General features: G+C 45.0%; 1 protein-coding gene across 5 annotated transcripts in view; it reads right to left on the bottom strand.

Moving 5' to 3' along the window:
• Positions 1-321: 321 nt before the first annotated feature.
• Positions 322-16040, bottom strand: part of TANGO2 (transport and golgi organization 2 homolog) — a 192439-nt gene continuing 176720 nt past the window's right edge. For all 5 annotated transcript variants that reach the window (XM_033954989.1, XM_033954988.1, XM_033954991.1 and 2 more), the window contains 3 exons: positions 5256-5409; positions 2258-2362; positions 322-809 (listed from right to left, as the gene is read on the bottom strand). In XM_033954989.1, the coding sequence (XP_033810880.1) occupies positions 689-809; positions 2258-2362; positions 5256-5409 (380 nt within the window). In that variant the 3' untranslated portion in view covers positions 322-688. The remainder of the gene's footprint in view (positions 810-2257; positions 2363-5255; positions 5410-16040) is intronic.

The following is a 16040-nucleotide window of genomic DNA, read 5'->3' as shown; positions in this document are numbered from 1 at the left end:
ATTTATACAAAAAAATAAACATGATTTTTAAAGCACCTTCTACTTATCTCATTTTAATCTGTAAAATTCAATACACCTTCAGTGAACATTCCTACAAAAATAAATCGATATCTGAAACAGAACAACACACATATAAAAAAATACTACCTGGTTGAAATGGTTTCATTCTTGTACAGGGCACAAATGCAGTTCAGCAGTTTATAAGAACTAAAAGGAAAATCCATCTATATAGAGTTAGAAGAGAGAAACTTACCATTCATTGTAAAAATGCAGCTGCCAGAAGTCTTACTGAGCAGTGCCTATTAGCCTATAAAAGTCATATCTAGTAAAACAAGTAAATTTTTATTTGTACATCTTTATAGACAGTTATATAAAAAAATGCAGAACACTTCACAAGCAAATAAAACCCCAAAACAAAATGGTACAGAGGAGTACTGAAATCACCACACCCCCATGGACCTGTCCCAAATAAGTAAGCTTTACACTGCTTATGGAAGTGCTCAAGCAAAGGAAACATCTTATACATATATTTTTGGTATTGTGCAAAGATTTTTTCATAATAGGATGTGCTTCTTATTTAATATGTTTTTATTTTTTGTTTTATTCTCCTCATGTATGGTTTGCTGGAGCTGCTGAAAAGCCTCCACTGTATCTGGGTCCCTCATCTTCTTCTTCAGCTGATGCCCTTCTAATGCTGCAGTTTGAACTGAAAGTTGCTGGTTTTCCACTGATTGACATCAGCATTGAGCATGGTGCGTTCTGTGAATGTGACTTGCCCTTGATCATCAACAAGAATGATGGTGTTTGCCCTGAGAAAAAACAAAGCAGGTTGAAACTTTGCTGATAGCGTTTAGGTATCATTTTGTTCCACTCAGTGGTGTAGTAAGGGGGGTGTGGTCCGCCCTGGACGCGGTACCCTCCTCCTCTCTGCCCCCCTGATCCTCTCCTTGTTACGCATGCGCGCCCCTTGCCTTCCCTATACCTTTTTTACTTCTCTGGCATGAGGTTGCTGCCTGCGTCAGTATCAGAACTCTCTTTGAAGTCATTTCCGGGACCTGTGCCTGAGAAGTGACGTCAAAGAGTGAACTGACACCTACGTGGGCATGCTGCTCGTGTTGGAGAAGTTAAAAAGGTACAGGGAAAGGGAAGGGGGTGTGCACGTGGCAGGGGTGGGAGTGGGGAAGAGGGTGGGGGAAGGGCGCCACTGGTTCTACTCATCCTTTCTGCTGTCTAAATAAGATATTAGTCTAGATTTTAGCCAGCAAATAGCTCTTCAAGAACAGGCTTTGTCAGTGGAGATATATACAATGCCTGATCAAATGTGATACATATTTACTACTCTAAGACCTTACAAGATGGAATCAGAGTTATAATGCTCTTCGCTCTAGTTTCACGCAGCAAGTGTATAAGCAACTTTCTCAAGGTCCTGCTGTGACTGAAGCAATCTTCAAGTTTCAAAAGTACAACTACACTGTTTCATTCAGCCACTGGCTGCATGTGTGGGCCTTAATAAAGGGTAAAGAGTCATATATTTGATATACCGCCTTTCTATAGGTGTCTGGGGCCATTGTAGACAACATGATGAAACCTTCTGCTCAATGTGTGGTGGCGGCGGCCAAAAAAGCAAACAAAATGGTGTAGCTTAGAGGTCAGTGCAGTGGACTACAGAGAAGGAGACCCAGGCCCATATCCTACTCTTAACTGGTACACTTGTGATGGGAAATGTGAACCCTCCAAAACCTACTATATTGGCATATAGGCGACACCTACAGGCATAAGGGCTATTAGTGTGGTGTACAGTTGGATCCAGTAGGTTTTGGAGGGCTCGCCAAATACTATAAAGGAGTTAAAGTGAGATGTGAACCTGGGTCTTTTTGTGTGATGTTCATTGCAGTACCCCCTAGGGTGCCCCACTGCTCTGCCGAGATGTCCATGTGGCCAGTCTACTAAAAATGCTGGCCCCTCCTACATCCTAATGGCTTGTTTTGTACATTCTTCTTTTGGACATTTTTTTTCCAAAAATTCTTTAAAAAGATAGACACACAGAGGACAGGCACATCTGAGAAATGGCCATTTTTGAAACAAAATGAAAGACGTTTTTCTGTTTCAAAAATGGTCACATTTGCTACTGGAATTTTGTGCATGTTCTACAAAACATCCAAACTCGTATTTGGATATCATATTGAAAATGCCCCTCTTTCTGAACTTGGGATTTTCTGCTAAAGCACCAACATTGTCATTATGTAATTCAATTTACCTTGTACCATAACCAGGGGCGCGCACACACAATGCAGTGAAGCTGTTTATGATGGGCAGTATAAACTCCTTCCCTTGAGCTTCAATTGCAGGGTCTGGAAACTGCCTAAAAAATATATAAGCATGCTTAGTTTTCAAGAGATAAGGACCAACATGCTGGCTTGAATTACTACATCACAGCATAGAAAGCAGGAGAGCAATAAATTATCTTTATCTTTGTCTATTTTAAACTAGATAATAACAAATGGAAGTGCAATTTATCAAATACTATATATACCTGAATATAAATCGAGGTATTCTTTTTCCCCTCAAAGAGGGGGAAAAAAGGTTGACTCGAATATAAACAGAAGTTAGAAATTTGGGTTTTCATGGTGAGCCAAAGAATGCTCACCCTCCCTCCCCATCAGCTATCTCATAAACTAATACAAATATCTGTGATGCATATATCCCAAAGAAACATATTCACATGGGAAAATGCAACTACAAACTTAAATAAATGTAGACAAAAATCAAACTTAAACCTCAAGAAGCCATATGCAGTTCAACACCAGAGAAAGAGAAACAGCACACACTGTACTTTGGGACATAAAAAAGAAAGCAACGTAAATTTACTGTAAAACTGCATTTTCTGTTCATGAAATTAAAAATAAAATTCTATTTTTTTCTACCTTTGTCGTCTGGCCATTTTATTCATGTTTATCCCAGTTTCTAGTTTATGCTTTCTTCTGTCATTTCTTAATTTTCTTTCCAGGGTCTTCAGTCTATCTTTCTCTTCTCTCCTTACTGTCTTCTTCGTTTCCGCCTCTACATCCATCTCTGACTAATCTTTTTCTTTCAGTTTTCATCCATTTATTATTCTGCATCTCTATCTGCTTCTATTTACACCTTTCCATCTCCCTCATCCTATTATTCTCCAGTTTTTTGCCAACTCTTCCCTCTCTCCCCCTTCCAGCATCTTCTCTTTCTTTCTCTTCCCTCCTTTATTTTCACTCTTCTAACCAGTATCTACTCTCTTGCCCTTCCATCCAGCATATATTCTTCCCTCTTTCCTCAATACCTATCTCTCTCTCTCCACCCAAGATCTCTCTCCATCACCTTTTACCCTTTGCCTCATCCAACAGTACCTATCTGGTGCTCTGGCTGTGGGAAATGGAGTCACGGGTCAGGGGCAGGCCTAACCTGCGAGACAGGCAGCTGATTCCTCCTGGCAGCGGCAGTTATCCATATTGTTTGCTGGTCACCGGGAGGAGGAGGGACAGAGGAGTCAGTAGTGCATCTGGGTTGCAATCAGCACTGCCTTCGGTCCCGGTCCCGCTAAATTGGCTGGCAATAATGAAGCCAGAAGCCACAGGAGCCTTCCTTCTTGTCAAGTAGCTATAGGCTCTGCTAGTCTTGATCCCTCCCCTCAAAATCAGGGGGCGGGATCAAGACCAGAAGAGCTTATAGCGACTTGGCATGAGGGAAGGCCTTGTAGCTTCTGGCTTCATTATTGCCAGCTGATGTAGTGGGACTGAAGGCAGGGCTGATCACAATTCAGATGCACTGCTGACTCCTCAGTCTCCCATCCTCCTGGTGGCTGGCAAACAACATGGACGACCGTTGTGGCCGGCGGCGGAAGGAATCAGCTACCTGCTTCGCATGTCGGTCCTGCCCCTGACCCATGACTCCATTCTCCACAGCAAGACCCCCTGGTAGGTTTAAATTTTTAAAAACCTGTTACAGAAGTATTCAAGCACAGACCCGAATATGAACTGAGACCCTCATTTTTGGCCCATTTTTTTGCCCCAAAATCACAGTTTATATTTGAGTATATAAGGTAAGTTAAATCAACTTTGCTTTTATTTTTAAATCATGTTTTCCTCAGCTAAAAAAAATAAAATGTTGCTGTTTATATACATCAAAACAGCAAAATCAAAACTAATCTCAAAAGGAAAACATTAAAAGATTTATGTCATGCAAGTTTCTTGTCTCTATACTTTTTACCATTTATCTCCTGTGGAAGAAATCAAACTTATGAAGATGGTCTTCTTCAGCCTTGTGTCTATTACCTACTGTAAGATCTTTGAGGAAGCTGCAGTTTTGCTTTGGCCTTTAGAGACCTGTTTGTTGTTAACAGGGCTTTCATAAACTGCTAGAACAAGGAGTTAATGCACTATTTGACTCTTTAAATACAACAGTTCCATATCTAAAATGCAAGGATCTGACAATTAAGAGGACTTAACTGAAAATGACTGAAGACCACATAAGTTCTATCTAGATAGCTGAGGTCCAAGAAAAAGATGGGGGTTATCTAGAAACTGGCAATTTGTAGTGTTGATATTCAGGTAACAAGCTAAATAGCTGTTTTGCTTTGTTTTTTTTTAATTTACCGTCATAAGTCAACTGGATTAATATCCCAATAATGACATTTAATATTGCAATATCTGGATCCTGGCGACAGTCAGTGCTATTCCAGGATATTCAATGATGATATCTGGATATCAGCTGTTGCTGAAAATCTAGTTAAATGCTGACCACCCCAAATTGTTAGCAGATGGAGAACTAAAAATAAAAAATTTCAACAGCAACAAATTCATGGATCTAATATGATAGAGGGTAATGGCTAAAAGATCACTTAACTCATCCAGTCTGCATTGTTAAGGCTTCATCAATGCATCACTGTAGAAACCACTTGCAGAATAGCCCTTCTTGGCTCACTGCCATCCTAGATAGGTGAACATATAAGTTTCCATACTTAATTCAAAACCCAGGCCCTGCCACTCTCCTTGTCTCACCATCAACCTCTGTGATGGTTTATGTCATCAAACATGATGAGCTGTGCACTGCCTGTGATTGAAGGAGTGCTCTACACATTCCAGAGATGGGAGCAGAGCAGAAGAAGAAAATGTTTTGAGTCTGCAAGGTCATGGAATATTTAAGGATGAACCAACCACTCTGCCTCTGTATGAAGCTGCTGGCTCAACACTGCACAAGAGAAATACAGTATATTTTGTTCTTACGGTTCTTCATTGTTCAGGATTTTAAGAAGCTCCTGCACCAGCTCCTCCTTGGGCAGGTCCTGACATTGCTCGATCACCTGCGTGAAGAGCTGTTTCCCAAACTGGAGTTTCTTCCAGGGTGTGTCTAATAAACTGGAGCCCAACCCATAGATGCCTATATGTTTAAATGGAAAACAAGAATCACAACTCAAAGGCAAAAAAAGCAGGTGCCAAAAGCCACAGTATCTTAAAAGTATTAGAAACAAGGATATTGTATTTTTGTGTTTTAAATGTAAGAAATCAGCACCATTAACGTGTACATCCACTTGTTTAATATACAGCTTTAGTTATCAACCCATATGAAGCTTGACTCTGTAATGAATGAGACATTTAATGATTAGGGTTGGAGATATTTTTTGAGGGGGGAGGGGAAAGAAAAATCTGATCACCAATGGTTGTGTTTAATGGGTGACCTTTGCTATAAGGACTGAAGAAGTTTGTAGTGAATCGTAATGCAAACATTTGCTCTTACACAATCACAAGAACTACCATACAGTCCAGTTGCATAGCCAAATGGCTAATATTAGGCAGGCCTGAACCCATGGGCATCACGCACACAAGAGCAGATTGACAGGGTGGATGTCTTGATTAGAGACCGAGAGATAACAGTGTCTCAATTGGCTGCAAATTTGGATATCAGCCATGGATCTGCATTTGCCATAATAATAATAATAATAATAATAATAATAACTTTATTCTTCTATACCGCCACAATCTTGTGACTTCTAGGCGGTTTACAATCAAGAGAGCTGGACATTATATGTATCACAGTACCGTGAAATTCAAGTGGACTAACTTCAAATACAGGAAAGTCTGTGCACGATGGGTTCCCAAACAGCTTACTGATCTGCACAAGCAAGAGTGTGTGGAGGTTGTGACCCAGTTCCTGAGACACTATGAAAAAGATTCAAGTATTCTGGAGAGAACTGTTACCAGTAATGAGACATGGGTAGGGTACATCACTGTGACCCGGAAAGCAAAAGACAAAGCATGGTGAATTAAAGGAAGATGTACTACCTGGCTTCAGAAGCAGATGAAAAACTTTTCTGCAGGAATGCAGAAACTAATTGAATGGTACAACAAATGCGTCATCTTGCATGGGGATTATGTGGAAAAGTGATATGTTCAATTGCTCACAGTTACTTCTATTAAAGTATTTTGCCTTTACTTTTTGATTTACCCTCGTATAACTCTTTATATTTTGGTCTTACAATCAACAGTCAAAATAGGCTTCAGCTTATTTAGAATATAGCAGCACGCCTTATTGTCAATGAGAGGAAATCAGATCATATTACTCTCATATTGAAAGCTACATTACCGGTAGATACCTGTTTTTGCTTGTATTACTTTCAAGGCTTTGTGTCTGGTCTTCAAGGCTTTTCAATTGAATACACAAAACCTTGAAAGTAATACAAGCAGAAACAGGTAGCTAATGTAGCTCTTTCAATATGAGAGTAATATGATCTGATTTCCTCTCATTGAGAATAAGGTGTGATGCTGTATTCTGAACAAGTTGAAGCCTCTTTTGACTGTTGATTGTAAGACCAGAATAGAAAGAGTTATAATAATCAAGATAAAGTGCCTACTTTGGGCTTAAAATTGGTCCACCCTTTCAGTGGCTGGTAGGAATCCCTAAGCTCTGCAAACTGAAGGTTCCTCCCAGCCAGAACTCTTCCATGAAGTGGCTGCTGGCTTCCCCCTCTCCCCCACCTCGTGTATACTTAGGTAAATATTGTTGGGGGGCTATCAGGAGCAATGGTCAACACTTCGAGACTCTGCTCCAAGGACGAGCCTTCAGCTAGCAGGACTTGAGGATCCCCACCAGCTTAAGTATTTGTATTTTGAGTTTGGGAAGGGGGGGTCATGGGACAGATTAGAACATTTCAAGTGTACTTGTTAGGCCAGATCAACAACATCCACGAGACTCCCCCCCCCCCGCCAACCCCGTGACACCCCCCGATTCCGGTTGGCCCAGGTGGCTGCCCCACCTGTGGGCAGGGTTTAAGGTGCCTGGGCCAATCAGGCCCTAAGGCCCGCCATTCTGAGGATGGCAGGCCTGCCAGATGGGTTTGGGAACTGTCTGTCCATCCAACTTGATTACAGGTACGGGGGTTGTCGGGGGGTTGTCGTGGAGTCGGCGGATGGGGGAGGTGTTTGGCGGGCCGATCGGGGGCTCAGGGGGGGGGCGGTCATGGGGGGATCGCCTGGGCAGGAGGGGTTGGGCTCCCTCCTGCCCGATCTTGTTGAGGGGGTGGGGGTCGCCTGGGCAGGAAGGTTTGGGCTCCTTCCTGCCCGGATCATTGTCAGGGGGGGTGTTGTGGGGCAGGAGGTGTTGAGCTCCCTCCTGCCCGGATTGTGTTGGGGTAGGGGTGGATCACTGCAGGAGAGATGCCTCATCTCTCCTGCCGCTTTAGCGATCCCAAGTGCTGCATTTGGCGGCACTTGGTAGTATCGCTATTGCGGCAGGGGAGACGAGGCATCTCTCCTGCTGTGATGGTTGCGGTGGGTAGGTTGCCAGGCCGCTGAGCTGATCGCGCCAGCCGCCATCAACTCAGCGGGCCCTTTTTCGGCACTTATACCTGTTTTGACTTGGTCTAAGTCAAGACGTATAAGTGCCGACTAGGCAACCTGCCTAAATTTTTGATTATACCTGCTGTATGCCTATGTCTAAAAACTCAACTGTTCCTAAAGTATCTAGACAACTGACCCACTCATCTTCTTTCTCCTCCATAGTGATTTCTCTGTCCTATTAATCTCTTTCTCCTCAACAACGCATTTCCGGTTCTATTAATTCTCCTCTTCCCCCCTCTTAAATTCAATCAATTTGTACCTCGCTTAATCTATTGTAAACTGCATAGAACTTAACGGTACTGCGGTATATAAACTGTTATTATTATTATTATGTCTAGGTCGGCCCACCTCCCGCCCATTTACCTGCCTCTAAAAACACCTCTTTTCGCTCTATGCGTTTAGAGGCAGGGGAAAGGCCTAAGCTGGTTTTAGATACGTCTAAAACTAGCTTTGGTTATGGGTACTTAGACGATCAGGCTTTTTGGTCATCCAAGTACTTATTTAGGCTACTTTTTAGACTTTTTAATTATTATTATGAGCCCCATAATATATAGATAAATGTAACAGAAGGAAAGTCTATCATTTATTCTTGTTTAATAACAGCTTCCTCTTCTGCCAGCCATTTCAAACAGTAGTGTTGAGGGGAAATATAAAAGTCACACATCCTATTTCATGATTCCAAAACATTAGATATAATCATATTATTTTAAAATAATTTATTCAAAAGATTAACAAATCTATCTACTGTCCAAAAAATTCTTCAAAGGGTTATCATAATTGCTCATTCCTTAAACCCAACACCTCTTATATAGGACCAAAAAAACTTCCTCTTAAAAAGAAATATTTGTGAGCTCATCTAAAAAAAACCCTGGTCACTTATTTTGTAATTTGCTGCAGGGCTATTATTCATCATTGCTCACCCTAAAAAAAAGAGAAAAACATAAAAAGTTAAGTACTTATTTTATTTGTTATAGACACACCATCAAAAACCAATCATTCTTAACTAGATAATGCAGCCAAGAGATTCAGAAAATGCTCCACCGTAGTGAAATTGATACATAAACCCATCCATCCCTGGCCAATGGTTTTGCCTTCTTCATGGGCTTCCTCAGAGATAATCACCAAACAGCTTTTTGAGTTTCAGCAATAACTTCTTTTTGTAGCCTTGCTTCTTCTTAGTGATTATCCTTCAGGAAGCCCATGAAAGCAGCAAAATCATTGACCAAGGCTGAATGGGTTTATGCATCAATTTCTCTGCAGCGGAGCATTTTCTGAATCTCTTGGTTGCCTTAACCAGTTAAGAATGATAACAAATAAGATATATATATATATATATTTAGGATGAGCAATGATGAGTAATAGATCTTATTTTCTCTGAATGTAGAAAATTACAAAGTAAGTGAACAGGGAGGGCTTTTAAGATCACCTACAAATAATTTTTCATAGGAAGTTTCTATGGTCCTATGAAGTGTGCTGGGCTTAAGGTTCGGAATAATTTGATAATCCTTTGAAGACTTTTTTTGGACAATGGATACATTAGTGTATTGAATATATGATTTAAAAAGTCTGTTGTGATACAGTTGTAATTTTTGTGAGGGATCTCATATCTATTTTACTTTACTCCTTTGTTTACAATTCATAAGCTTATTTATATTATGATTTTAGCCTTTTATCACATAAGACCCTGGCACAAAAACAAAATATTTAAACAAGAACACATACGGAACCACTGTATATACTCGAATATAAACTGGCATGGGAGTGAGTGAGTGAGGGGGGAGGGCTAGATGCAGAGCCTGGAAGAGCAGGGAGGGAGGGAGAACAGGGGAATAGGGTACAGAGTCTGGCAAGACAGGGCAAGGCACTGCACTTGAATATTAACCCCTCCCCCAGTTTATATTCAAGTTAAACTTTTTCAGATGGTTTTACTCTATGGAAACTCAGATCCATTAGAGCATACTTCGACGCGTCAGCATTCAGAATCCTGGTACAATCCCTAATACTAAGCCACCTTGATTATTGCAACATTACCCATCTGGCAATCTCCCGAAAGCAAATGCAGAGACTACAACTGATACAAAATGCAGCAGTCAGGCTGATTTTCGGGCTGAAGAAGTCCGATCACATAACCCCTTCCTACCGACTCCTGCACTGGCTGCCAATGGAGGCACGTACGAAGTTCAAGCTGGGATGTCTATGCTTCAAGGTATTATCTGGTCTAGCCCCTAAATACATAACAGCACTCTTCTCATTCCCAACCAACAGACATGAAAGAAGTGCACATCTGAAATTCGTCTCCCCACCGGCTAGAGGATGCAAATATAAGAGATACCATCAACAACTTCTATCGTATCAAGCAGCCTTATGGGGCAAAGACCTAGAAAAACTAATCACACTCACAAACAATTATGGAGAATTTAGGAAACACCTAAAAACATTCCTGTTCTCGAAATACCTAGGTAACGAACAAGAACAATAGCCCCCTTCGCAATCCCACCCAAATCTGATCTTGTAAACTGCTAACCCCTAATCACTAACAATGAATGCTCCATTCAATTTATGGAATTTTCTAATCCATTGTAAACCACACGGTACTTCATGGTCCTGCAGTATACAACCTATTGTTATTATTGTTAATGCTGTTACTATCAGATGAACACTGCCATACTCTGTAAGTAGCTGTCTGTTCAGTTTCTCTTTATTGTAAACCGCCTAGAAGTCGCAAGATTGTTGGCGGTATATAAAAATAAAGTTATTATTATTATATTTGAGTATATACAGTACATGAATGTCCATCAATAATTTGCCTAAATCACTATAAACCTGGTATTTGCCATTTAGCAATGTTGCTTACTGTAACAGTTGTTATCCAGGGACAGCAGGCAGCTATTCTCACTAGTGGGTGATGTCATCCGACAGAGCCCCGATGCGGACGTCTCACAAGCATATTTGCTTGAAGAAACTTCAGAAGTTTCGAGATGCCCGCACTGCGCATGCGCGAGTGCCTTCCCGCCCGATGGTCCGGGCGTGTCTCCTCAGTTCAGGTAGCTAGCACAGAAGCCAACCCAGGGGAGGTGGGTGGAACATAAGAATAGCTGCCTGCTGTCCCTGGATAACAACTGTTACGGTAAGTAACATTGCTTTATCCCAGGACAAGCAGGCAGGTATTCTCACTAGTGGGTGACCTCCAAGCTAACCTCAATGGGATGGTGGGAGAGTTGGCAACTTAGGAGAATAAATTCTATAATACTGTTTGGCCAAACTGTCCATCCCGTCTGGAGAAAGCATCCAGACAATAATGAGAGGTGAATGTATGAACCGAGGACCAAGTGGCAGCCTTACAAATCTCCTCAATCGGTGTCGATCTGAGGAAGGCTACAGAGGCCGCCATTGCTCTGACCTTATGGGCTGTGACTTTACAGGGAAGGGGTAATCCAGCCTGGGCATAGCAGAAAGAAATGCAAGCTGCCATCCAGTTGGAGATGGTACGCTTCGAGACAGGGCGTCCCAACTTGTTCGGATCAAAGGAGATGAAAAGTTGAGGAGCAGTTCTGTGTGGTTTGGTGCGATCCAGGTAGAAAGCCAAAGCACGTTTACAGTCCAGAGTGTGAAGAGCTGATTCTCCAGGATGAGAATGAGGTTTTGGAAAAAACACTGGAAGTACAATGGATTGGTTGAGATGAAATTCAGAGATCACTTTAGGCAGGAATTTCGGATGAGTGCGGAGGACCACCTTGTCATGATGGAATACTGTGAAAAGGTGGATCCGCCACCAAGGCCTGAAGCTCACTGACTCTGCAGGCAGAAGTGAGGGCAACCAGAAAAACCACTTTCCAAGTGAGAAACTTCAGCGGAGCCTTGTTGAGAGGCTCAAAAGGAGGTTTCATAAGCTGAGAAAGGACAACATTGAGGTCCCAAACCACTGGAGGAGGTTTGAGAGGAGGATTGACATGGAAAAGTCCTTTTATAAATCTGGAAACCACCGGATGAGCAGATAGAGGTTTCCCTTGCAGCGGCTGATGGAAAGCCGCAATTGCACTCAGATGGACTTGTATCGATGTAGACTTGAGGCCAGAATGAGACAGGTGTAGAAGATAGTCCAAAACAGAAGATAGGGAGGCTCGCTGAGGCTCCTTACGATTAGAAACACACCATGAAGAAAATCTAGTCCATTTCTGGGAGTAGCATTGTCTAGTAGCAGGCTTCCTGGAAGCCTCCAACACATCCCTCACCGCCTGGGAAAACTGGTGAGAGTTACATTGAGAGGAACCAAGCTGTCAGGTGGAGAGACTGCAGGTTGGGATGGAGCAGAGATCTTTGATGCTGAGTAAGGAGTGAAGGAAACACTGGAAGAAGGAATGGCTCCTTGCTGCTGAGTTGAAGTAGAAGGGAGTACCAAGGTTGTCTGGGCCACCGAGGAGCTATGAGAATCATGGTGGCATGATCTGACTTGAGCTTGACTAGAGTCTTTTGAATGAGAGGAAACAGAGGAAATGCATAGAGAAAGAGATTCCTCCAGTGCAGAAGAAAGGCATCTGCCTTGAGGCGATGAGGAGTGTAGATCCTGGAGCAGAATTGAGGCAGTTTGCAGTTGTGGGGAGCCCCAAAAGGTCTATCTGAGGCGTCCCCCACTGAGAGAAGATCTGATGAAGGGGCTTGGAATGGAGAGTCCATTCGTGAGGCTGGAGGAGACGACTTAAGTTGTCTGCCAAGGCATTGTCCTTCCCCTGAATGTAGACAGTTTTGAGGAAGGTGTTGTGGCGAATCGCCCAATCCCAGACTCTGAGAGCTTCCTGGCAGAGGGAGGCCGATCCCGTGCCCCCCTGCTTGTTGACATAATACATGGCGACCTGGTTGTCCGTGCGAATGAGGACCACCAGGTCGTGAAGCAGATGTTGAAAAGCCTGAAGAGCATTGAAAATCGCCCTGAGTTCCAGAAGATTGATATGGCCCAGCCGGTCCGCACTGGTCCAGAAGCCTTGAGTGCGAAGACCGTCCAAATGAGCCCCCCATGCATAGGTCGAGGAATTGGTCGTGAGAACCTTTTGGTGGGGAGGAGTGTGAAACAGCAAACCTCTGGATAGATTCGAAGAGATCATCCACCAACGCAGAGACTGCAGAAGAGCAGGAGTGACCTGGATGTGTCGAGTCAAAGGTTCTGACACCTGCGTCCACTGAGAAGCCAGGGTCCACTGAGGAACTCTGAGGTGAAGTCTGGCAAAAGGAGTCACATGAACTGTAGAGGCCATGTGGCCCAGGAGAACCATCATGTGTCTCGCTGAGATGGACTGGCGAGAAGACACTGATTGGCACAGATGAAGCAGAGCATCCAGACGTTGAGGAGGAAGGAACGCTCTGAGCTGAATGGTATTGAGCACTGCCCTGATGAAGGGGAGAGACTGGGTCGGTTGCAGATGAGACTTTGGGAAGTTGATTTCGAATCCCAGACTCTGCAGGAACCAGATAGTCTGTTGGGTCGCCGAGATGACCCCTTGGGCCGAGGCGGCTTTGATGAGCCAGTCGTCGAGGTAGGGAAACACCTGAAGACCATTGTTCCGGAGTGCAGCGGCCACCACCACCAGACACTTGGTGAAAACTCTGGGAGATGAGGACAGGCCGAAAGGAAGCACTCGATACTGCAGATGCAGATGTCCCACCTGAAATCTGAAGAATTTGCAAGAGGCCAGATGAATGGGAATGTGAGTGTAGGCCTCTTTTAGATCCAGAGAGCATAACCAGTCGTTCTGCTCGAGGAGGGGGTAGAGAGAAGCTAGGGTCAGCATGCGAAATCTCTCCTTGACCTTGTTGAGTACCCTGAGGTCCAGAATTGGACGCAGGTCGCCCATCTTCTTCGGAACAAGGAAGTACCGGGAGTAAAACCCCCGGTTGTGTTGGTCCACAGGGACCGGCTCGACGGCCCGAAGCTGGAGCAAAGCCTGAGCTTCCTGAAGAAGAAGGGCAGTCTGGGTCAAGTTGGAAGGATACTCTCTTGAAGGATGGTCCGGGGGGACCCGATGGAACTGAAGAGAGTATCCTTCTCTGATGATGGTAAGGACCCAAAGGTCGGTGGTTATAGACATCCATCGATGATAAAAATGATGGAGTCGTCCCCCAATTGGAAAAGCAGGGGATAGCAGAACGGTGTTGGTTATGCTCCCTACCAGAGAGTCAAAAAGGCTGAGGAGCCTTGGGAACAGGAGAAGGCTGAGATTTTTGTGGAGCCTTCTGTGGAGGCTGTCTCTTCGCTGGCTGTCTCGCAGCAGGAGCCTGCCGGGGAGTATAACGCCACTGATAGATCAAGGGCGGTCAAGAAGGTCGAGACTGAGCAGATTTAGGCTTGGGACGAAGGATGGACTGGAAAGATTTTTCATGATCCGACAGCTTCTTCGTCACGGTCTCAATAGATTCATCAAACAAATCCGCACCCGCACAGGGGACGTTGGCAAGCCTGTCCTGGAGATTCGGGTCCATGTCAATGGTTCAAAGCCAGGCCAAGCGACGCATGGCCACGGAACAGGTGGCAGCCCGTGCCGAGAGCTCGAAGGCATCATAGGAGGATTGCATCAGTTGAAGACGCAGCTGGGACAGCGAGGCAATGACCTCCTCAAATTCAAAACGAGCTTGAGATTCGATGTAAGGTGTAAACTTCCGAAGCACAGGCAGGAAGAACTCCAAATAGGTGGCAAAATGGAAGTTGTAATTGAGAACTCGGGAAGCCATCATTGAGTTCTGGTAGATGCGCCGTCCAAACTTATCCACGGTCGGGCCCTCTCTGTCCAGTGGCAACGAGGCATACACCTGGGACGGATGAGAATGCTTGAGGGAGGACTCGACCAACAGTGACTGATGGGAGAGTTGGGAGCCCTCAAACCCCTTATGATGCACCGTGCGGTACCTGGTATCCAGTTTGCCAGGAACGGTAGGAATAGAATACGGTGTTTCAAAACATCGCATGAAGGTTTGATCGAGGAGCTTGTGGAGAGGCAGGTGAAGAGACTCGGCAGGAGGATGAGGCAGATGCATGGTATCCAGGTATTCCTTGGAGTATCGGGAACCCGAGACCAAGGTGATATCGAGATCATCCGCCATCTGCCTCAGAAAGGATGAAAAAGACAACTGGTCCGCAACACAGGCCTGTGGGACGGACTGGAGGAAGTCGACGCCTCCGGATCCAAGGAGTCTTGGGATCGGCAAGGAGAGTAAGAGCCGTAGGCTTCCTCGTATTCCGGGCCCGGAGGAGGGGAGACATCCGAAGACGAATACCCCACACGAGGAAGCTTCTTCTGAGGCGAGACTGTAGAATTTCTAGAGGAATGCCTCGAAGAATGTCGGGACCGATGACCCTCCCTGTGTCTCGAAGGGGATCTGGATCGGCGATGCTTCGATGGTTCCCCAGAGGCTTCCAAGGAATAGATGGGGCTGGAGGCCGTAGAGCGAAGAGGAGGATGGGCTGCCGCCTCCCGAGCCGCATTCCACGGGTCGAGGGAGGATCTGGCATGGAAGGGTCTGCGGAAGAATTCCTCCTGACGATGCCCAGGGCTTCGACCACCCGAAGGCACATCCCAAACTTCTTCGCTCTGAACGGGGATGGGTTCCAGAGATGGCATGTCACTAAACGATGCACGCCTCGATGAACTGGTGGCTAAGCGCCGCTCCTCATCCCCCAGCAGTGAGAGCGAGCGGCGAGGGGGAGGAGGAGGGGGCGGCTCGCCCCCCTGAGGAGGAACTGCCTGCCCAGCCTGGATTGTAGCAAGCCACTTGGGCCCCATGGTAGACATGATATCAATGAATTGAGCCTCCATGATGGACCGCAGCGAAGCCGACAAGGGGGGAGCCGCACTTGAAGTGGGACCTCCTGAACGGTCTTCGCGGTCCCGAGTGGTCGAGTGCTTAGCCTTAGAAGCTTTCGGCACTTTAATAACCACCGGGGGAATGGTCGGAGGAGGTACCTGATCTGAGGAGACCGAAGGAGGCACCGGAGCAGGAGGTGGGGTCGAAGCCGGGATGAAAGAAGCCGGCTTCAAGAGACCCGATGCAGCAGGAGCAGAAGATGACTTCGGAGGAACAGGCGAAGCGCTGGTTGAAGTCGAAGCGGAAGGTTCTTTAGCAGCTTCCATCTTGAACATCGACTCCCACAGGAAACAGCGGCGCTTAAACGCACGTGCTGTTAGAGTG

The sequence above is a fragment of the Geotrypetes seraphini genome, chromosome 8 (assembly GCF_902459505.1).
Source record: "Geotrypetes seraphini chromosome 8, aGeoSer1.1, whole genome shotgun sequence".
Taxonomy (NCBI): Eukaryota; Metazoa; Chordata; class Amphibia; order Gymnophiona; family Dermophiidae; genus Geotrypetes; species Geotrypetes seraphini.
The sequence above is the reverse complement of the archived record's forward strand: the minus strand, read 5'-3'. Positions and strand labels throughout refer to the sequence as shown.